Below are 25055 nucleotides of genomic sequence, written 5' to 3' on the forward strand. Positions count from 1 at the left end.
TTGGCAAAGCCAGTCCACAAGGTGGAGCAGCGGCCCTATTACATTCTATGGGGAGAACAATGTGTAGCGTGAGCTAAACTCTGAGATAAACCCCCATCTACAGCGTGACATTACCTATAAACCCCCATCTACAGCCTGACATTACCAATAAACCCCCATCTACAGCCTGACATTACCAATAAACCCCCATCTACAGCGTGACATTACCTATAAACCCCCATCTACAGCCTGACATTACCAATAAACCCCCATCTACAGCCTGACATTACCAATAAACCCCCATCTACAGCCTGACATTACCAATAAACCCCCATCTACAGCCTGACATTATCAATAAACCCCCATCTACAGCCTGACATTACCAATAAACCCCCATCTACAGCCTGAGATTACCAATAAACCCCCATCTACAGCCTGAGATTACCAATAAACCCCCATCTACAGCCTGAGATTACCAATATACCCCCATCTACAGCCTGAGATTACCAATATACCCCCATCTATAGCCTGACAACTCACAGACAACTCACAGAGATCCATAGGACTAGATGTAGCTCAGTGGGTGATGGTGATGTAAGATAAAAATGACCTACCAAAATCGCTACCATGCAGACTGGTCTGTAGACTGTAGCTAGTTGACACTGCAGCAGGAGACTGGCCTGTAGACTGTAGCTAGTTGACACTGCAGCAGGAGACTGGCCTGTAGACTGTAGCTAGTTAACACTGCAGCAGGAGACTGGCCTGTAGACTGTAGCTAGTTAACACTGCAGCAGGAGACTGGCCTGTAGACTGTAGCTAGTTAACACTGCAGCAGGAGACTGGCCTGTAGACTGTAGCTAGTTAACACTGCAGCAGGAGACTGGCCTGTAGACTGTAGCTAGTTAACACTGCAGCAGGAGACTGGACTGTAGCTAGTTAACACTGCAGCAGGAGACTGGCCTGTAGACTGTAGCTAGTTGAGACTGGCCTGTAGACTGTAGCTAGTTGAGACTGGCCTGTAGACTGTAGCTAGTTGACACTGCAGCAGGAGACTGGCCTGTAGACTGTAGCTAGTTGACACTGCAGCAGGAGACTGGCCTGTAGACTGTAGCTAGTTAACACTGCAGCAGGAGACTGGACTGTAGACTGTAGCTAGTTGACACTGCAGCAGGAGACTGGCCTGTAGACTGTAGCTAGTTGACACTGCAGCAGGAGACTGGCCTGTAGACTGTAGCTAGTTAACACTGCAGCAGGAGACTGGCCTGTAGACTGTAGCTAGTTAACACTGCAGCAGGAGACTGGCCTGTAGACTGTAGCTAGTTGACACTGCAGCAGGAGACTGGCCTGTAGACTGTAGCTAGTTAACACTGCAGCAGGAGACTGGCCTGTAGACTGTAGCTAGTTAACACTGCAGCAGGAGACTGGCCTGTAGCTAGTTAACACTGCAGCAGGAGACTGGCCTGTAGACTGTAGCTAGTTGACACTGCAGCAGGAGACTGGACTGTAGACTGTAGCTAGTTGACACTGCAGCAGGAGACTGGCCTGTAGACTGTAGCTAGTTGACACTGCAGCAGGAGACTGGCCTGTAGACTGTAGCTAGTTAACACTGCAGCAGGAGACTGGCCTGTAGACTGTAGCTAGTTAACACTGCAGCAGGAGACTGGCCTGTAGACTGTAGCTAGTTGACACTGCAGCAGGAGACTGGCCTGTAGACTGTAGCTAGTTAACACTGCAGCAGGAGACTGGACTGTAGCTAGTTAACACTGCAGCAGGAGACTGGACTGTAGCTAGTTGACACTGCAGCAGGAGACTGGCCTGTAGACTGTAGCTAGTTAACACTGCAGCAGGAGACTGGACTGTAGACTGTAGCTAGTTAACACTGCAGCAGGAGACTGGCCTGTAGACTGTAGCTAGTTAACACTGCAGCAGGAGACTGGACTGTAGCTAGTTAACACTGCAGCAGGAGACTGGCCTGTAGACTGTAGCTAGTTGAGACTGGCCTGTAGACTGTAGCTAGTTGAGACTGGCCTGTAGACTGTAGCTAGTTAACACTGCAGCAGGAGACTGGCCTGTAGACTGTAGCTAGTTGACACTGCAGCAGGAGACTGGCCTGTAGACTGTAGCTAGTTGAGACTGGCCTGTAGACTGTAGCTAGTTGACACTGCAGCAGGAGACTGGCCTGTAGACTGTAGCTAGTTGACACTGCAGCAGGAGACTGGCCTGTAGACTGTAGCTAGTTGACACTGCAGCACGAGACTGGCCTGTAGACTGTAGCTAGTTGACACTGCAGCAGGAGACTGGCCTGTAGCTAGTTGACACTGCAGCAGGAGACTGGCCTGTAGACTGTAGCTAGTTAACACTGCAGCAGGAGACTGGCCTGTAGACTGTAGCTAGTTAACACTGCAGCAGGAGACTGGACTGTAGACTGTAGCTAGTTGACACTGCAGCAGGAGACTGGCCTGTAGACTGTAGCTAGTTGACACTGCAGCAGGAGACTGGCCTGTAGACTGTAGCTAGTTAACACTGCAGCAGGAGACTGGCCTGTAGACTGTAGCTAGTTGACACTGCAGCAGGAGACTGGCCTGTAGACTGTAGCTACTGCAGCAGGAGACTTAACACTGCAGCAGGAGACTGGCCTGTAGACTGTAGCTAGTTAACACTGCAGCAGGAGACTGGACTGTAGCTAGTTAACACTGCAGCAGGAGACTGGCCTGTAGACTGTAGCTAGTTGACACTGCAGCAGGAGACTGGCCTGTAGACTGTAGCTAGTTAACACTGCAGCAGGAGACTGGACTGTAGCTAGTTAACACTGCAGCAGGAGACTGGACTGTAGCTAGTTGACACTGCAGCAGGAGACTGGCCTGTAGACTGTAGCTAGTTAACACTGCAGCAGGAGACTGGTCTGTAGACTGTAGCTAGTTGACACTGCAGCAGGAGACTGGCCTGTAGACTGTAGCTAGTTAACACTGCAGCAGGAGACTGGACTGTAGACTGTAGCTAGTTAACACTGCAGCAGGAGACTGGACTGTAGACTGTAGCTAGTTGACACTGCAGCAGGAGACTGGACTGTAGCTAGTTAACACTGCAGCAGGAGACTGGCCTGTAGCTAGCTAGCCATTATTTTGTGGTGGTGGTGCTGGGGGAGATGGAAGAGAGACAGAGAGAGACAGACTGAGAGGGCGAGACAGAGCGAGAGAGCAAGAGAGCGAGAGAGACAGACAGAGACACAGAAAGAGAGAGAGAGAGATACAGAGAGAGAGACTGCTACCGCACGGCAAGCAGTACCGGAGCACCAAGTCTAGGACCAAAAGGCTCCTTACCATCTTCTACCCTCAAACCATAAGACTGCTAAACAATTAATCAAAATGGCCACCTGGACTGACTCGGGTTCAAAGGGCAAGCTGCAACTGGTCCAGTAACTTCAGGTTCAACGGTACACATCAGAGTGACAGGAAACGTTGATAAGACGTTATCTATCAGTTAGAGGGCTGGTTGACAAGGAAGACGAGGAGGAGGAAGATTAACCACAGACTTCTCTTTCCTCTTATCTCACACACACAGTCATCATCATCACCGTGAGATCAGCATGTGTCTGTCAGTCAGCAGGAAACAGACAGTCGTTCCAGATCCTCAGTGAGATTACAAAAATCAGCCCACAAACACACAGACAAAGTTAGTGAGGCAATATTGAAATAATTCTGGGTTTAAAAACATGTAGAGTTTTGTCAGGGTGTTTGTTCTAGATCAGGGGTTTTCTTTAGAATCCAGATAATCCACAACTCTACACCAGCTAATCTAATCGCCCCCCCGAGGTAGCCGATTCGTAATGTTCTCCTCTAGCCAACTGGATTTTCTAAGGTTTTCTTCAAACCACAAGAGCAAGAACAGAATGAATGGTCAGTGAAAGAGGTATCATAACGGTCCATAACACCCACAACCCCTTGGTTCACGTCTTGAAAAACATGGGACTCTTGAATCTCTACCCGGTAGCCCTCAGACCCTGGTTCCTGTCTACCCGGTACAGCCAGAAGAGGACTGGCCAGCCCTCAGACCCTGGTTCCTGTCTACCCGGTACAGCCAGTAGAGGACTGGCCACCCCTCAGACCCTGGTTCCTGTCTACCCGGTACAGCCAGTACAGGACTGGCTAGCCCTCAGACCCTGGTTCCTGTCTACCCGGTACAGCCAGTACAGGACTGGCCACCCCTCAGACCCTGGTTCCTGTCTACCCGGTACAGCCAGTAGAGGACTGGCCACCCCTCAGACCCTGGTTCCTGTCTACCCGATACAGCCAGTAGAGGACTGGCCACCCCTCAGACCCTGGTTCCTGTCTACCCGGTACAGCCAGTAGAGGACTGGCCACCCCAGACCCTCAGACCCTGGTTCCTGTCTACCCAGGTACAGCCAGTAGAGGACTGGCCACCCCTCAGACCCTGGTTCCTGTCTACCCGATACAGCCAGTAGAGGACTGGCCACCCCTCAGACCCTGGTTCCTGTCTACCCGATACAGCCAGTAGAGGACTGGCCACCCCTCAGACCCTGGTTCCTGTCTACCCGGTACAGCCAGTAGAGGACTGGCCACCCCTCAGAGCATGGCCCTTCTCTAGGTTTCTTCCTAGGTTCCTGCATTCTAGGTAGATTTTCCAAACCCTCTGCATTACTTCCTCTCTGGGGTTTTTAGCCTGGGTATCTGTAAAGCACTTTGTGACAACTGATGATGGAAAAGGGGCTTTTATAAAACAACATTTGATGAATTGATCGATCACTCACTGGGCAGAAGTAGGAGTTCTCTGCGATGTAGCGTGCCACGCCCTGGTTGCTGGCGGAGGTTGCCATGACGAGGAGCAGGGCGTCCCGGGCCTGCTGTCCGATGGCTCCGTCACGGTGGATGAAGGGGACCAACAGGGAGAAGATGAGCAGGTTGGTAGGACCGTGTTGGGCCGGGGCAGACCTAAACAACAGCTCCAACACCGCAGGGGCACGCGCCATCGACACACAGATCTGTTGATGAGAGCAGAATATCTTATTCAGTTCAGGAAACATGAAAACAAATTAAAACAACAATGTCCGCCACTTAAGCCCCTCTTCAAACCAGAAGAAACCTTTAGAACAATCCTACTAACAGTTAAGAGTACATTATATGGATAAGAAAAGGTTAAACAGCACAAAACGATAGTTCATGCTACTTAAAAATAAATCTTCGCTAAATGCCTTCCGTCCCTCCATGATCCACACCTCTTTCAATCAATCAATCAATCAATCAATCAATCAATCAATCAATCAATCAATCAATCAATCGTATTTTAGAAATCCCTTTTTCCCTCCAGCAGTTGTCACAAAGTGCTTTACAGATACCGAATTGTTTCTAAACTACACGTATTGTTCCTGTATCGTATCAGAGCCCATGTAACTAGATAGGTATGAAATGGTGCTTGTACAGAGGAGATCCCTACTAGAGAGGACGTCCTGTTCCTCCCACCTGGTTGAGCAGCAGCACCAGACTGTTCTCCAGAGAGGGAGGGCAGCCCAGCTGGGGCTCAGCACAGGCCCCCAGCAGACCCAGTAGAGGCTGCAGCACCGCCTTGTGTTGGAGCAAGGGCTGCTGAGACTGGCCTATCAGCATCTCGAACAGCTTGAGCAACGCCCCCTGGCTGTCTGGGTCCAATCCGCGACGCAGGTGCCACTGCACCACTCGCTCCAGGACGTTCTCGGTCACCACCAGACCCAGGATGGGTCCCACCGGGGGGGCCCTCGCCCACTTCTCCCGGTCGCTCTTCAGCCAGGAGGCACAGCATCTGATCGGTGTGGTTCCGCACCGCGGTGAGGTCATCGCTACATCCTGACGGCTCCTGCTGTTCCAGTACCCAGGACAACTACAGCAGAAGGAGAGAGAGAGGTGTGTGTGAGTGTGTTTTACAGATGAATGTGGGGTCTTGAACACGGTTTTTTTCATCCTGAGTGTTGCCTAGATTTAAAATCATTAAATACTAACTGCGTTGTTCCGTCAATCATTAAAATTCTTAAGGTTGTTCACATAGAAAAGAAGATAGGAAACATCGACAAAACACACGAAGTGTGTGTGTGTGTGTGTATGTGTGTGTATGTGTGTGTGTGTGTGTATGTGTGTGTGTGTGTGTATGTGTGTGTGTGTGTGTGAGTGTGTGAGTGTGAGTGTGTGTGTGTATGTGTGTGTGTGTGTGTGTGTGTGTGTGTGTGTGTGTGTGTGTGTGTGTGTGTGTGTGTGTGTGTGTGTGTGTGTGTGTGTGTGTGTGTGTGTGTGTGTGTGTGTGTGTGTGTGTGTGTGTGTGTGTGTGTGTGTGTGTGTGTGTGTGTGTGTGTGTGTGTGTGTGTGTGTGTGTGTGTGTGTATGTGTGTGTGTATGTGTGTGTGTGTGTGTGTATGTGTGTGTGTGTGTGTGTGTGTGTGTGTGTGTGTGTGTGTGTGTGTGTGTGTGTGTGTGTATGTGTGTGTGTGTGTGTGTGTGTGTGTGTGTGTGTGTGTGTGTGTGTGTGTGTATGTGTGTGTGTATGTGTGTGTGTGTGTGTGTATGTGTGTGTGTATGTGTGTGTGTGTGTGTGTGTGTGTGTGTGTGTGTGTGTGTGTGTATGTGTGTGTGTATGTGTGTGTGTATGTGTGTGTGTATGTGTGTGTGTGTGTGTGTGTGTGTGTGTGTGTGTATGTGTGTGTGTGTGTGTGTGTGTGTGTGTGTATGTGTGTGTGTGTGTGTGTGTGTGTGTGTGTGTGTGTGTGTATGTGTGTGTGTGTGTGTGTGTGTGTGTGTGTGTGTGTGTGTGTGTATGTGTGTGTGTATGTGTGTGTGTGTGTGTGTGTGTGTATGTGTGTGTGTGTATGTGTGTGTGTGTGTATGTGTGTGTGTATGTGTGTGTGTATGTGTGTGTGTGTGTATGTGTGTGTGTGTTGACTCCTAACAGCCAGAGAAAGACTGCAACATGACCATCGAACAAGCAGGAAGAATGTTTCTAGACTGAGAGGTCTGCTTGTGTCGTGTCATGGCGTGTCGGGTCGTGTGGTGTGACGGGTCATGACGTGTCGTAGCGTGGCGGGTCGTGGAGTGTCGGGTCGTGTGACGGGTCATGACGTGTCGTAGCGTGGTGTAACGGGTCATGACGTGTCGTAGCGTGGCGGGTCGTGGAGTGTCGGGTCGTGGCGTGTCGGGTCGTAACGTGGTGTGGCGGGTCGTGGCGGGTCGGGTCGTGGAGTGTCGGGTCGTGGTGTGTCGGGTCGAGGTGTGTCGGGTCGGGTCGTGGAGCCGGGTCGTGTCGGGTCGTGGAGTCGGGTCGTGGTGTGTCGTGTCATGAAGTGTCGAACTGCAAAAATCTCTGAAGCTGGAGACTCATATCTCCCTCACTAGCTTTAAGCACCAGCTGTCAGAGCAGCTCACAGATCACTGCACATAGCCCCTCTGTAAATAGCTCATCCGTAAATAGCCCATCCAACTACCTCATCCCCATACTATATTTATTTATCTTGCTCCTTTGCACCCCAGTATCTCTACTTGCACATTCATCTTCTGCACATCTACCATTCCAGTGTTTAATTGCTATATTGTATTAACTTCACCACCATGGCCTATTTATTGCTGTATATAGACTTGTTTCTACTGTATCATTGACTATGTTTGTTTACTCCATGTGTAACTCTGTGTTGTTGTATCTGTCGAACTGCTTTGCTTTATCTTGTCCAGGTCGCAATTGTAAATGAGAACTTGTTCTCAACTTGCCGACCTGGTTAAATAAAGGTGGAATAAAATAAATAAATAAATGGTGTGTTGTCTATGTGTGTGTGCTCTGCTCTCCAGAGGCCACTAACCCTATAGGTCCTGGTCTAAAGTAGTGCACTAACCCTATAGACCCTGGTCTAAAGTAGTGCACTAACCCTATAGACCCTGGTCTAAAGTAGTGCACTAACCCTATAGACCCTGGTCTAAAGTTGTGTACTAACCCCATAGGCCCTGGTCTAAAGTAGTGCAGTAACCCCATAGGTCCTGGTCTAAAGTAGTGTACTACCCTATAGGTCCTGGTCTAAAGTAGTGCACAAACCCTATAGGCCCTGGTCTAAAGTAATGCACTAAACCTATAGACCCTGGTCTAAAGTAGTTCTGGTCTAAAGTAGTGTACTACCCTATAGGTCCTGGTCTAAAGTAGTGCACTATATAGTGAATAGGGAGCCATTTCAGATGCAGCCAGTGTGTGGCAATGGGCTGCAGTGATTCCAGAGCCCTGGCAGTAAAACACCCTGCTGTCTGCAGTGATTCTCCAAAGGACAGAGGAAGCAAGTATTTGAAAGCTATTGAAGCCCTCATGCAGTCATTGTCATGTTAAATCACTGTATTTAAAAATATATTTTTTTTTAAATACCTCGTTTATATCCCTGAGCCTCCATTGGCCCTTAAAATGCTTAGTCGGATAGTGTGGGCGTTTGGAAACACATTAAGATATTTACATACACAGCCCAGATTGGCTGATAGAATGGTCTTGAGCCCACCCCCTTACTCAGATGAACAGTAATTGGTCTATTATAAATCAGATTACATTGTGAGGTCACGTGTGTCATAAATTCCATCCCACCTGAACAGGATGAAATTCCCCAAACAGCACTTACACAAAAAGGGAATCATCATTTTTACAATTTGTGTTATTATAAAGCGTTATTTATAATAACACAAATTAGTGTTTTGAAATATATATATATTTTTTAAATATTACTAGAACATGCGCCGCCCCTTGAACATTTCAGACAGTGCAAGACTGACTGAGCTACCATAGTACCCATAATACCCTTGTCCTGTCCAGACTGACTGAGCTACCATAGTACCCTTGTCCTGTCCAGACTGACTGAGCTACCATAGTACCCTTGTCCTGTCCAGACTGACTGAGCTACCATTGTACCCTTGTCCTGTCCAGACTGACTGAGCTACCATTGTACCCTTGTCCTGTCCAGACTGACTGAGCTACCATAGTACCCTTGTCCTGTCCAGACTGACTGAGCTACCATAGTACCCTTGTCCTGTCCAGACTGACTGAGCTACCATAATACCCATGTCCAGTCCAGACTGACTGAGCTACCATAATACCCATGTCCTGTCCAGACTGACTGAGCTACCATAGTACCCATAATACCAATGTCCTGTCCAGACTGACTGAGCTACCATAGTACCCATGTCCTGTCCAGAAACAACCTCTAACTAGGAATAATAAGGGGCTAGGTGTCGTTTCTGGACAGGACCCCACAACCCTCTGAGTGTTTGCTGGACCAACAACAGGTTGGATGTTTAATTCCATTGCCACCCACACACACACACACAGATGGGTAGCTGGGGTACATTCATTAAAACAGTAAAAAAATGAGACATTTACATATCTACTATTAACACACTGGCTTCATTCCATCTAGTTAGATGTGGAAATTGACTGACTGTAGCATATCTTTAGTCTTTTTTTAAATTATTAATTTATTTTACCTTTATTTAACTAGGCAAGTCAGTTAAAGAACAAATTCTTATTTTCAATGACGGCCTAGGAACAGTGGGTTAACTGCTTGTTCAGGGGCAGAACGACAGATTTGTACCTTGTCAGCTCGGGGGTTTGAACTTGCAACCTTCCGGTTACTAGTCCAACACTCTAACCACTAGGCTGTTTTGGCGTCATTGAATGAATGATGTTAATACTTCGTTAATAACGTTAATACTGCTTCACGACAATGTTACCGTTATCAGGTCCGTCACGTTACGTAACAGCATCATTCGTACCAAGGCTGCTCGTATCATAGACCACAATTCAACTGTGGTACACAATGGGCACGTAAAATAGCCTACTAAAACGGAGGTACTTTTCTTCATTTTCTTTCCTTTAGTTGAGCGGACACCCTGTGCTGTGGAGAAACAGCAGTGCCTGGATCTTGCGCCAACAACAAAACACACCATTTAGGCCAAGCAAACGCCCCAGAACTGACATGAACTAAACTCATATTGATGTTTTGGAGCTGGAGAGAGAGAAAAATCTACTGCAGATTGGAGGTCTTGAATTTTCAAAAAGAGCTACTGTGAATTCACAAACAGAAACTCCTTCAGAGAAACAAATGCCCACTGTGTAAAGAACACTGGTCTTTTTAATCATTAAAACAATTATTTATTAAAACAATCCTTTCCAAAGCAATTGGCGGGCCCTCTTCCACAGTCCCCTCGGGCAGGCCCTCTTCCACAGTCCCCTCGGGCAGGCCCTCTTCCACAGTCCCCTCGGGCAGGCCCTCTTCCACAGTCCCCTCGGGCAGGCCCTCTTCCACAGTCCCTCTCCCTCGGGCAGGCCCTCTTCCACAGTCCCCTCGGGCAGGCCCTCTTCCACAGTCCCCTCGGGCAGGCCCTCTTCCACAGTCCCCTCGGGCAGGCCCTCTTCCACAGTCCCCTCGGGCAGGCCCTCCACAGTCTCCTCGGGTAAGTCCTCCACAGTCTCCTCGGGTAAGTCATCTCCTTGTCCCCTGCCAAAGTTCTACAGTACCTCCACTGCAATAGTGGAGTCCAAAAAGATCCACATTCGCCATCTGGAAAAATCCGGTTGCGTAGAACCTTAGATGCTGAAGTAGTGGGTGTCCAGCCTCGTTCATATCACTCCCATGCTTAATGGTTGGCGCAACCTTTTTTTCCAGTTGCATTACAAGAGTCCTTGGAGAAGCAGTATCTTCTTGAAAACTCATCATTATCATATAACTCAACGGGATTCAACCTGGCTGTAATTATTCTACTGAGGAACTCTTGTCGTTTTGGTCTCACCACGGTAGATAAGCTGCCCTTTTAAAATCAGTTCAACCACCTCAAGAACCAGTTTAGAATTAACCTCTAATCTAGGTTTATATTAAAATGTATCTAGGTTTAAAAGGAAAACTAAATTTAGATTTAGAGAAAGGAATTTAACTAGTATTAATTTAAAACTAGGTTTAAAATTTGGTGCAACAAGATGAAAAGATAAAACAATGATTTAATCCAGTTTAAAGAGCTAATCCATGTTGGTGCAACCTACCCCAAATGTTCTGTCCTTCCAGATTAACATTAATTCCCTCACCTTGGCTGTTGTTAAATCGTGTGCAGTATCACACCAGCCCTTTATCACTTGACTGTCTTTCAGAAAACCATTTCCTGAACCAGTTGATGTTGTGTGATAAAGTCCCAGTGACACAAAACAGCTAGACATCATTTTCGTTTGATTAAATCTTGTTAAAAGTTACTATTTCTGTTAGAAGCATTTGGTTTTGCAATCGCATACATTATTTTGGGATGCGTGTCAATGAACTGGTTTCACACCGTATGGATACCGCACAACATATGGAGATACGAACCGTTACGAGGTTACAATGAAGCATGAGAGGGTTTATAGGTTTTGATTCGATATACTGAATGTATGTTGTCCTTTTATATCTTCATGTATTCACATGGGGGAAAAAAATGGGGGGGATGTGAATTATTATCAATGACCTTATAAACAGCTACAAATAGTTGTCCACAACAAGAAATGCTCACTGATCCTCTAGTTTATAGAAATACCCTGATACGCAGTCATTTGAGAGAGAGAGAGAGAGAGAGAGAGAGAGAGAGAGAGCTAGAGAGAGAGAGAGAGAGAACGAGAGAGAGAGAGAGAGCTAGAGAGAGAACGAGAGAGAGAGAGAGAGAGAACGAGCTAGAGAGAGAGAGAGAGAGAACGAGCTAGAGAGAGAGAGAGAGAGAGAGAGACGAGCTAGAGAGAGAGAGAGAGAGAGAACGAGCTAGAGAGAGAGAGAGAGAGAGAGAACGAGCTAGAGAGAGAGAGAGAGAGAGAGAGAGAGAGAACGAGCTAGAGAGAGAGAGAGAGAGAGAGAGAGCTAGAGAGAGAACGAGCTAGAGAGAGAGAGAGAGAGAGAGAACGAGCTAGAGAGAGAGAGAGAGAGAGAGAGAGAGAGAGAGAGACGAGCTAGAGAGAGAGAGAGAGAGAGAGAGAGAGAGAGCTAGAGGGGGGAGAGGAGAGAGAGAGAGAGAGAGAAGAGCTAGAGGGGGAGAGAGAGAGAGAGAGAGAGAGCTAGAGGGGAGAGAGGAGAGAGAGAGAGAGAGAGACGAGCTAGAGAGAAGAATGAGCTAGAGGAGAGAGAGAGAGAGAGAGAGAGAGAGAGAGAGAGAGAGAGAACGAGCTAGAGGGGGAGAGAGAGAGAGAGAGAGAAGGAGCTAGAGGGGGAGAGAGAGAGAGAGAGAACGAGAGTCAGCTGCAGCAGCATTGAGTCATGTACAGGCTGCAGCAGCAGTGTGATGGAAAGAGCTTTTTAATACTGCCTGCAGAGTTTAACAGTGTATGTATTGGGGCTGGGAATTGCCAGGGACCTCACGCTACAATAAGTATTGTGATTCTCACGATTAGGGTTGTGGTGGTCATAAAATTGTGTCAGCTGTTTTTGTCATGCAAAAGTCTGCCGGCCTCATGGTAATTGACCGTTAATTAACAAACACATTTAGCATCTCAAGGCCTTCATGCATAGCCGACAAGATGCCAAATGCGTGGTTTTGGAACGTTAGCATTTATTTAAAAAAAATATATATATATTTTTTAAGAAGTCTAATAAATCAATGCAATATAAATCCATTATTTATTTTAGGCAGGTTGAATAAAACATGATGATATGAAGAAAATGTATTTCAGGAGAACAGAACATCTGTCTGTCCACCATTCCGTAGGCTTGTTCATTTGGCTTTATAAGTACCATGCTATGATTTTATAGATTATTATTATATAATTATTTATTATTATTATTAATTTATTTTACCTTTATTTAACCAGGCAAGTCAGTTAAGAACAAATTCTTATTTTTTTTAAAAACGGCCTAGGAACAGTGGATTAACTGCCTGTTCAGGGGCAGAACGACAGATTTGTACCTTGTCAGCTCGGGGGTTTGAACTCGCAACCTTCCGGTTACTAGTCCAATGCTCTAACCACTAGGCTACCTTAAGAGTAAAATGATTTTGGCTACCCTGCCACCTCTACACTCTAACCACTAGGCTACGCTGCCACCTCTACACTCTAGCCACTAGGCTACCCTGCCACCTCTACACTCTAACCACTAGGCTACCTGCCACCTCTACACTCTAACCACTAGACTACCTCTACACTCTAACCACTAGACTACCTGCCACCTCTACACTCTAACCACTAGACTACCTGCCACCTCTACACTCTAACCACTAGACTACCCTGCCACCTCTACACTCTAACCACTAGGCTACCCTGCCACCTCTACACTCTAACCACTAGGCTACCCTGCCACCTCTACACTCTAACCACTAGGCTACCCTGCCACCTCTACACTCTAACCACTAGGCTACCCTGCCACCTCTACACTCTAACCACTAGGCTACCCTGCCGCCTCTACACTCTAACCACTAGGCTACCTGCCACCTCTACACTCTAACCACTAGGCTACCTGCCACCTCTACACTCTAACCACTAGGCTACCTGCCACCTCTACACTCTAACCACTAGGCTACCTGCCACCTCTACACTCTAACCACTAGGCTACCCTGCCACCTCTACACTCTAACCACTAGGCTACCTGCCACCCCTACACTCTAACCACTAGGCTACCTGCCACCTCTACACTCTAACCACTAGGCTACCTGCCACCTCTACACTCTAACCACTAGGCTACCCTGCCTCCTCTACACTCTAACCACTAGGCTACGCTGCCGCCTCTACACTCTAACCACTAGGCTACCCTGCCTCCTCTACACTCTAACCACTAGGCTACCTGCCACCTCTACACTCTAACCACTAGACTACCTGCCACCTCTACACTCTAACCACTAGGCTACCCTGCCACCTCTACACTCTAACCACTAGGCTACCCTGCCACCTCTACACTCTAACCACTAGGCTACCCTGCCACCTCTACACTCTAACCACTAGGCTACCCTGCCACCTCTACACTCTAACCACTAGGCTACCCTGCCACCTCTACACTCTAACCACTAGGCTACCCTGCCACCTCTACACTCTAACCACTAGGCTACCTGCCACCTCTACACTCTAACCACTAGGCTACCCTGCCGACTCTACACTCTAACCACTAGACTACCTGCCACCTCTACACTCTAACCACTAGGCTACCCTGCCACCTCTACACTCTAACCACTAGGCTACCCTGCCACCTCTACACTCTAACCACTAGACTACCTGCCACCTCTACACTCTAACCACTAGACTACCTGCCACCTCTACACTCTAACCACTAGGCTACCCTGCCACCTCTACACTCTAACCACTAGACTACCTGCCACCTCTACACTCTAACCACTAGACTACCTGCCACCTCTACACTCTAACCACTAGGCTACCCTGCCACCTCTACACTCTAACCACTAGACTACCTGCCACCTCTACACTCTAACCACTAGACTACCTGCCACCTCTACACTCTAACCACTAGACTACCTGCCACCTCTACACTCTAACCACTAGGCTACCCTGCCACCTCTACACTCTAACCACTAGGCTACCCTGCCACCTCTACACTCTAACCACTAGGCTACCCTGCCACCTCTACACTCTAACCACTAGGCTACCTGCAGCCTCTACACTCTAACCACTAGGCTACCCTGCCACCTCTACACTCTAACCACTAGGCTACCTGCCACCTCTACACTCTAACCACTAGGCTACCCTGCCACCTCTACACTCTAACCACTAGGCTACCCTGCCACCTCTACACTCTAACCACTAGGCTACCTGCCACCTCTACACTCTAACCACTAGGCTACCCTGCCACCTCTACACTCTAACCACTAGGCTACCCTGCCACCTCTACACTCTAACCACTAGGCTACCCTGCCACCTCTACACTCTAACCACTAGGCTACCCTGCCACCTCTACACTCTAACCACTAGGCTACCCTGCCACCTCTACACTCTAACCACTAGGCTACCTGCCGCCTCTACACTCTAACCACTAGGCTACCCTGCCTCCTCTACACTCTAACCACTAGGCTACCTGCCGCCTCTACACTCTAACCACTAGGCTACCCTGCCACCTCTACACTCTAACCACTAGGCTACCCTGCCACCCCTCCACTCTAACCACTAGGCTACCTGCCACCCCTACACTCTAACCACTAGGCTACCTGCCTCCTCTACACTCTAACCACTAGGCTACCTGCCACCTCTACACTCTAACCACTAGGCTACCCTGCCACCTCTACACTCTAACCACTAGGCTACCTGCCACCCCTACACTCTAACCACTAGGCTACCTGCCACCTCTACACTCTAACCACTAGGCTACCTGCCACCTCTACACTCTAACCACTAGGCTACCTGCCACCTCTACACTCTAACCACTAGGCTACCCTGCCACCTATACACTCTAACCACTAGGCTACCCTGCCACCTCTACACTCTAACCACTAGGCTACCCTGCCACCTCTACACTCTAACCACTAGGCTACCTGCCTCCTCTACACTCTAACCACTAGGCTACCCTGCCACCTCTACACTCTAACCACTAGGCTACCTGCCACCTCTACACTCTAACCACTAGGCTACCTGCCACCTCTACACTCTAACCACTAGGCTACCCTGCCACCTCTACACTCTAACCACTAGGCTACCCTACCACCTCTACACTCTAACCACTAGGCTACCCTGCCACCTCTACACTCTAACCACTAGGCTACCCTGCCACCTCTACACTCTAACCACTAGGCTACCCTGCCACCTCTACACTCTAACCACTAGGCTACCCTGCCACCTCTACACTCTAACCACTAGGCTACCTGCCACCTCTACACTCTAACCACTAGGCTACCTGCCTCCTCTACACTCTAACCACTAGGCTACCCTGCCACCTCTACACTCTAACCACTAGGCTACCCTGCCACCTCTACACTCTAACCACTAGGCTACCCTGCCACCTCTACACTCTAACCACTAGGCTACCTGCCACCTCTACACTCTAACCACTAGGCTACCTGCCACCTCTACACTCTAACCACTAGGCTACCTGCCACCTCTACACTCTAACCACTAGGCTACCCTGCCACCTCTACACTCTAACCACTAGGCTACCCTGCCACCTCTACACTCTAACCACTAGGCTACCCTACCACCTCTACACTCTAACCACTAGGCTACCCTGCCACCTCTACACTCTAACCACTAGGCTACCTGCCACCTCTACACTCTAACCACTAGGCTACCTGCCACCTCTACACTCTAACCACTAGACTACCCTGCCACCTCTACACTCTAACCACTAGGCTACCCTGCCACCTCTACACTCTAACCACTAGGCTACCCTGCCACCTCTACACTCTAACCACTAGGCTACCTGCCACCTCTACACTCTAACCACTAGGCTACCCTGCCACCTCTACACTCTAACCACTAGACTACCCTGCCACCTCTACACTCTAACCACTAGGCTACCCTGCCACCTCTACACTCTAACCACTAGGCTACCCTGCCACCTCTACACTCTAACCACTAGGCTACCCTGCCACCTCTACACTCTAACCACTAGGCTACCTGCCTCCTCTACACTCTAACCACTAGGCTACCTGCCACCTCTACACTCTAACCACTAGGCTACCTGCCACCTCTACACTCTAACCACTAGGCTACCCTGCCACCTCTACACTCTAACCACTAGGCTACCCTGCCACCTCTACACTCTAACCACTAGGCTACCTGCCAGCTCTACACTCTAACCACTAGGCTACCCTGCCACCTCTACACTCTAACCACTAGGCTACCTGCCAGCTCTACACTCTAACCACTAGGCTACCTGCCAGCTCTACACTCTAACCACTAGGCTACGCTGCCACCTCTACACTCTAACCACTAGGCTACGCTGCCACCTCTACACTCTAACCACTAGGCTACCCTGCCACCTCTACACTCTAACCACTAGGCTACCCTGCCACCTCTACACTCTAACCACTAGGCTACCCTGCCACCTCTACACTCTAACCACTAGGCTACCCTGCCACCTCTACACTCTAACCACTAGGCTACCTGCCGTCCCTACACTCTAACCACTAGGCTACCCTGCCACCTCTACACTCTAAACACTAGGCTACCCTGCCACCTCTACACTCTAACCACTAGGCTACCCTGCCGTCTCTACACTCTAACCACTAGGCTACCCTGCCACCTCTGCACTCTAACCACTAGGCTACCCTGCCACCTCTACACTCTAACCACTAGGCTACCCTGCCACCTCTACACTCTAACCACTAGGCTACCTGCCTCTACACTCTAACCACTAGACTACCTGCCACCTCTACACTCTAACCACTAGGCTACCCTGCCACCTCTACACTCTAACCACTAGGCTACCTGCCGCCTCTACACTCTAACCACTAGGCTACCTGCCTCTACACTCTAACCACTAGACTACCTGCCACCTCTACACTCTAACCACTAGGCTACCTGCCGCCTCTACACTCTAACCACTAGGCTACCCTGCCACCTCTACACTCTAACCACTAGGCTACCTGCCGCCTCTACACTCTAACCACTAGGCTACCTGCCTCTACACTCTAACCACTAGGCTACCCTGCCACCTCTACACTCTAACCACTAGGCTACCTGCCGCCTCTACACTCTAACCACTAGGCTACCCTGCCACCTCTACACTCTAACCACTAGGCTACCTGCCGCCTCTACACTCTAACCACTAGGCTACCTGCCGCCTCTACACTCTAACCACTAGGCTCTCCTAATTGAACTTAGCCTAATAAAATAGAAAGAAAAGTACATTCTGGTGCGCATATGAAGTGGTTATGTTGAGTGTAAAAGTGATCATTTGAAACAGGTCCTTTTTGGTAGATTTAAATTTACATCATAATCACAACAACCATTTCTAAGACAGTACTGAGTTACAGTTCAGAAGGAAATCAGAAATAAATGAATTAGGCCCTAATCTATGGATTTCACATAACTGGGAATACAGATGTGAATCTGTTGGTCACAGATACAATACCATAAAAAATGTTTTTAAATTTAAAAAGTAGGAGCATGGATCAGAAAAACCAGTCAGTATCTGGTGTGAACACCATTTGCCTCATGCAGAGCAACATATCTCCTTTGCATAGAGTTGATCAGGCAGAGAGAACAGTCTATGACTTGGGTATCTTCAGTCTGACAATTTTCTGGGCCTTCCTCTGACACCGCCTAGTATATACAGTGGGGAGAACAAGTATTTGATACACTGCCGATTTTGCAGGTTTTCCTACTTACAAAGCATGTAGAGGTCTGTAATTTTTATCAAAGGTACACTTCAACTGTGAGAGACGGAATCTAAAACAAAAATCCAGAAAATCACATTGTATGATTTTTAAGTAATTCATTTGCATTTTATTGCATGACATAAGTATTAAACTCATTGAGCTGATCCTGGGAGAACTGCAAACTGTTCATCAGGTCCTGGACCTCTCTGGTCAGGTCGTCCATTCTTTAATTAGTTGACTCCACCAGTAATTGAACACAACACTTGAAGTGATTTTCTTGTTGTAACAAACTCCTTTGAAAGAGACACACCACTGTCCTCGACGGTACTCCCACCGGCTTTGGTCTTTGTCATGTTGGCAACGTAGGCTACGCGGTTACTCCTCACAGTTTCAGACAGGGCATGTCGCAGGGAAGCTAGAAAATGCAACAAACAGCAGTGATCTAGAGAGTTACAAGCACGGGACAACCCGCCGTCCCAGCCACAAGGTCTAACCGTGTCGCGGGCTGTGTTCAAGCCCTCAAGGAAACCCTGCTAGCTTGATAGGCAGCTAATAGCTACGCTAAGCAGCTCATCAGACCCTTGGTCGGCAGGATTCCTGGACAGATAGCAGCGGTCCCAGCAACACATGCCAACTGTGTCACGCGATCCAAATGCAAAAAGGTAGCTAGCTGGTAACATTTTCAGACTTTCCAATATTACCAAAAACAACAAACAGAGTACTCCATTGTTCCGAGATCAACCGTGAGAGTGAGTGAGTGAGAGTGTGAGTGTGTGTGTGTCTCACCTGTCTCCAGTGGTTCTCGAACACCATGAGGCAGGTCTCTGGGTCAGCAGTACAGGGACTGGAAGAGGCTACGTTCCTACTGGACCTGCCCCCCGGACCCCGGGGGGTCAGCCGGCTCAGCCAGCTCATCCTGACCTCCAGAGGGATCAAGGGTCAGAGGTCAATGTTCAGGTTTCAGACAGGAGCAGGAGAGAGGTGCTGGCACATGGACAACAAGGTAGGAGAGAAGGAAGAGATTGAGAGTAGGGAAGAGGAGGGGGGGAGGAGGGAAGGTGAGGGAAAGAGGAGGAGAGGGAAGGGAAGGAGGGGGCAGTAGAAGGGACCAGAAGAGAGTCCAGATAGTGTCGGATGAGGAAAAAGAGGTAGATTCTGTTGTGGTCGCCGGGGTGAGGATGTCTCTCTCCGTCAGTGTTACCGTAACGTAACGGATTAGTGGTGGGCTATCCCTGAAGACCCTGTCATCCAGTCTGCAGCTGACACCACTCCATTCCCAGGCAGAGGACCCACAGCACTGGAGGAAAACAAACACAACACAGAGGTTAGAGTTAGGGTTGTATTATAAACTGGGTGGTTCCAGCCCTGAATGCTGATTGGCTGACAGCTGTGGTATATCAGACCGTATAATCTAGAGGTGCTGGCTAGCAGGAGTATAACACTTGAAAAATTAAAAAGGAGAGCTGCAAACTCTAGGAGCTCAGATGCAATCATTGAATAACCTAATATCCAACATTTAGACAGACAAGCTGTCCTCATCAGACTGTATAGGTATGATAAAATATGTATTTTTACTGCTCTAATTACATTGGTAACCAGTTTATATTAGCAATAAAGCACCTCGGGCGTTGGTGATATATGGCCAATATACCACGGCTAAGGGCTGAATCCAGGCACTCCGCGTTGCGTCGTGCTTAACAGCCCTTAAACATATATATATATATATTGGCCTTAAACACCACATCTCCTCTGCCCTTATTGCTTAAAATATATCATGTTTTTATACAGAGGTTAGGGTTGTAATATATTTGAGAAAGGCCATTTATTGTCCCCAACTCATCTGCCAAAAAATAAAGAATTATAGGCTATGGTAGCATGCAACTCACAAATCAACCACCCCAGCTGGCCGCTCACTTGAATACATCATTTCCCACCACAAAAGGACATTATACAGTTGACGTCGGAAGTTTACATACACCTTAGCCAAATACATTTCAACTCAGTTTTTCACAATTCCTGATATTTAATCCCAGTAAAAATTCCCTGTTTTTGGTCAGTTAGGATCACCACTTTATTTTAAAGGTGAGATGTTAGAATAATAGTAGAGAGAATGATTTATTTCAGCTTTTATTTTATTTCATCACATTTCCAGTGGGTCAGAAGTTTACATACACTCAATTAGTATTTGGTAGCATTGCCTTTAAATTGTTTAACTTGGGTCAAACGTTTCAGGTAACCTTCCACAAGCTTCCCACAATAAGTTTGGTGAATTTTGGCCCATTCCTCCTGGCAGAGCTGGTGTAACTGAGTCAGGTTTGTAGGCCTCCTTGCTCACACACGTGTTTTCAGTTCTGCCCACAAATGTTCTATAGGATTGAGGTCAGGGCTTTGGGATGGCCACAGCAATACCTTGACTTTGTTGTCCTTAGGCCATTTTGCCACAACTTTGGAAGTATGCTTAGGGTCATTGTCCATTTGGAAGACCCATTTATGACCAAGCTTTAAATTCCTGACTGAAGTCTTGAGATGTTGCTTCAATATATCCACATCATTTCCTGCCTCATGATGCCATCTATTTTGTGAAGTGCACCAGTCCCTCCTGCAGCAAAGCAGCCCCACAACATGATGCTGCCACCCCCGTGGTTCACGGTTGGGATGGTGTTCTTCGGCTTGCAAGCCTCCCCTTTTTCCTCCAAACATAACGATGGTCATTATGGCCAAACAGTTCTATTTTTGTTTCATCAAACCAGAGGACATTTCTCCAAAAAGTACGATCTTTGTCCCCATGTGCAGTTGCAAACCGTAGTCTGGCTTTTTTATGCCGGTATTGGAGCAGTGGCTTCTTCCTTGCTGAGCGTCCTTTCAGGTTATATCGATAAAGGACTTGTTTTACTGTGGAAATAGATACTTTTGTACCCGTTTCCTCCAGCATCTTCACAAGGTTATTTGCCGTTGTTCTGGGATTGATTTGCACTTTTTGCAGCAGAGTATGTTCATCTCTAGGAGACAGAACGCGTTTCCTTCCTGAGCGATATGACGGCTGCGTGGTTCCATGGTGTTTATACTTGCATACTATTGTTTGTACAGATGAACGTGGTACCTTCGGGCATTTGAAAATTGCTCCCAAGGATGAACCAGACTTGTGGAGGCCTACAATTTTATTTCTGAGGTCTTGGATGATTTCTTTTGATTTTCCCATGATTTCAAGCAAAGAGGCACTGAGTTTGAAGGTAGGCCTTGAAATACATCTGCAGGTTCCCTCCAATGGACTCAAATGATGAAAATTAGTCTATCAGAAGCTTCTCAAGCCACAACATCATTTTCTGGAATTGTCCAAGCTATTTAAAGGCACAGTCAACTTAGTGTATGTAAACTTCTGACCCACTGGAATTGTGATAAGATGAATTATAAGTGAAATAATCTGTCTGTAAACAATTGTTGGAAAAATTACTTGTGTCATAAACAAAGTAGATGTCCTAACATACTTGCCAAAACAATAGTTTGTTAACCTCACTAGGGTAGGGGGCAGCATTCGGAATTTTGGATGAAAAGCGTGCCCAAAGTAAACTGATTGCTACTCAGGTCCAGAAGCTATGATATGCATAGGATATGCATATAATTGGTAGATTTCGAAAGAAAAGTCTCTACATTTTCAAAAACTGTTAAAATAATGTCTGTGAGTATAACAGAACTGATATGGCAGGCGAAAACCTGAGGAAAATCCATCCAGGAACTACTATTATTTCAAAATGCCTGTTTTTCCATTGAAAGCCTATCCACCATACAAAGACTTATGATGCAGTTCACGATCCCCATGGCCTACATGTCTTCAGACATTGTTTCAGGCTTTTACTCTGAAAAATGAGGATATATGTATGTATGATACTTTTTTTGATTTTTCATCTGCCTGTTGTGACCGGGCTTTGTTCCAATGGATTACTGAACAAAACTGAGTTTTTTTTTATATAAAGAGGGACATTATCGAACAAAACGAACATTTATTGTGTAACATGGAGTCTTGGGAGTGCAATCATATGAAGATCATCAAAGGTAAGTGATACATTTTATTACTATTTCTGACTTTTGTTACTCCTCTACTTGGCTGGTTACTATTTGTAATGATTTGTCTGCTGGGCGCTGTTCTCAGATAATCGCATGGTATGCTTTCGCTGTAAAGTATTTTTGAAATCTGACACAGCGGTTGGATTAACAAGAAGTGTATCTTTAAGCTGGTGTATAACATTAGTATCTTTTATGTATGTTTATTATGATAATTTCTGTTTGTTGAGTTTCACACTCTGCAATTTCACCGGATGTTGTTTGAAACAGTGGATTACTGAACAAGACGCGCTAACAAAATTGAGGTTTTTGGATATAAAGAGGGACTTGATCGAACAAAACAAACATTTATTGGGTAACTGGGAGTTTTGTGAGTGTAACCATCTGAAGATCATCAAAGGTAAGTGATACATTTTATCGCTATTTCTGACTTTTGTTACTCCTCTTCTTGGCTGGTTACTGTTTGCAATGATTTGTCTGCTGGGCGCTGTTCTCAGATAAACGCATGGTATGCTTTCGCCGTAAAGTATTTTTGAAATCTGACACCGTGGTTGGATTAACAAGAAGTTAATCTTTAAACCAATGTATAACACTTGTAAAGTGGGGCAAAAAAGTATTTAGTCAGCCACCAATTGTGCAAGTTCTCCCACTTAAAAAGATGAGAGAGGCCTGTAATTTTCATCGTAGGTACACTTCAACTATGACAGACAAAATGAGAAAACAAAATTCCTGAAAATCACATTGGGGCGGCAGGGTAGCCTAGTGGTTAGAGTGTTGGACTAGTAACCGGAAGGTTGCAAGTTCAAACCCCCGAGCTGTCGTTCTGCCCCTGAACAGGCAGTTCACTGTTCCTAGGCAGTCATTGAAAATAAGAATTTGTTCTTAACTGACTTGCCTAGCTAAATAAAAGGTAAAATAAAAATTGTAGGATTTTTAATTAATTTATTTGAAAATTATGGTGGAAAATAAGTATTTATGTAGATGTGGTGACTAATATATACATATCAATATATCTATCTATCACCATAATTTGCAAATAAATTCATTAAAAATCCTACAATGTGATTTTCTGGATTTTTTTCTCCACATTTTGTCTGTCATAGTTGAAGTGTACCTATGATGAAAATTACAGGCCTCTCTCATCTTTTAAAGTGGGAGAACTTGCACAATTGGTGGCTGACTAAATACTTTTTTGCCCCACTGTACATATCTATCTCTATTTTTAATTTATTTTACCTTTATTTAATATTTTACCATTATCTATTCAGTTCATCGAACCTACAGTATACATTTAACCATCTACACAAAGAGGTAGATTTAGTAAAAACAAAAGGTGGGGTCGAGGACAGAGTGGTGATGTCTCTTCCTGTCTTCCAATCCCCTGACCGGTGGGCAAGGGCAGAGAAGTGTGAGCGTGAGCAAGCAGAAGAAGTTTAAAAGTTGGCATTAAAAAAAAAGGTTGTCAACAGGAAGTTACCGACATTTCCAGAGAAAAGACGTGTTTTAAAAAAAAGAAGAAGTAGTGACGGTGGGATGTTATGCTCCAGTCTAAAACACGCAGAAAAAAAGGTGGACCTTATTAAGCTTTTATGTAAATGGTTCAATCTCAAATAACATTCCTCAAATTAAAAACACACCCATGTCACAGAAAGGGTTAAAAGAGACCAAAACAATAGTAAAAGCTGTAAGGAGTAGTTTTAGCACATCGTATGAATTTAAAAATAATTCATATAAATGAGGGTAAAGAAAATAATGAATATCCAACGGAGATTGGTAATAAACACACACAGTAAAATGGTAGATTAAAGCACCAACATACACAGTAAAATGGTAGATTAAAGCACCAACATACACAGTAAAATGGTAGATTAAAGCACCAACATACACAGTAAAATGGTAGATTAAAGCACCAACATACACAGTAAAATGGTAGACTAGATTAAAGCACCAACATACACAGTAAAATGGTAGACTAGATTAAAGCACCAACATACACACAAGGTAAAACGGGGAGTGGCCTCGTTTTTTTTGTTTCGTCTGTAATTAAAAAACCTCTTATGAAATGATAGAGGGAATGTTGTCTGTGCTGAGGGTCACTCTTCTGTTTCAGAGTGCGACTAGGAAACATGTGACTCAAGAGTTTGGTACTCAACGCCACTGCACTCCCTCTCTTCCTCTCCTCCCGGAGGTTTGGAACCAAGCCAAGGTCAAAGGTCATTGTTGCTAAACATGAACTATTAGGCCCTTAAGCCTACGACTTTCACGAGGGGGTGGGATAGATGGGCCTTGGGATGAGAGGTGCTTTCTAGGGGATGGGGTAGAGATGGGCCTTGGGATGAGAGGTGCTTTCTAGGGGATGGGGTAGAGATGGGCCTTGGGATGAGAGGTGCTTTCTAGGGGGTGGGGTAGAGATGGGCCTTGGGATGAGAGGTGCTTTCTAGGGGATGGGGTAGAGATGGGCCTTGGGACTACTTGAGGCCTGATAACTACTACCCACAAACAACAACCATAGCACAACACAAGGGATTGGCATGAGGAGGAATAGAATGAAGTGAGGAGGTGCGTACCAAGTGGCTACAGGAGGAGGAATAGAATGAAGTGAGGAGGAGCGTACCAAGCGGCTACAGGAGGAGAAATAGAATGAAGTGAGGAGGAGCGTACCAAGCGGCTACAGGAGGAGAAATAGAATGAAGTGAGGAGGAGCCTACCAAGCGGCTACAGGAGGAGAAATAGAATGAAGTGAGGAGGAGCGTACCAAGCGGCTAC

The 25055-nt window shown here is 46.8% G+C and overlaps 1 protein-coding gene across 1 annotated transcript in view; it reads right to left on the reverse strand.

The window, feature by feature from the left end:
- Window positions 1-25055, reverse strand: part of fhip1b (FHF complex subunit HOOK interacting protein 1B) — a 73510-nt gene that overhangs the window by 25169 nt on the left and 23286 nt on the right. Inside the window, 4 exon segments of the mRNA XM_042320016.1 lie at window positions 4748-4978; window positions 5457-5714; window positions 5716-5850; window positions 19017-19527. Of these exon segments, the coding sequence (XP_042175950.1) occupies window positions 4748-4978; window positions 5457-5714; window positions 5716-5850; window positions 19017-19145 (753 nt within the window). The 5' untranslated portion in view covers window positions 19146-19527.

This window comes from Oncorhynchus tshawytscha, linkage group LG03 (assembly GCF_018296145.1).
Source record: "Oncorhynchus tshawytscha isolate Ot180627B linkage group LG03, Otsh_v2.0, whole genome shotgun sequence".
Classification (NCBI taxonomy): Eukaryota; Metazoa; Chordata; class Actinopteri; order Salmoniformes; family Salmonidae; genus Oncorhynchus; species Oncorhynchus tshawytscha.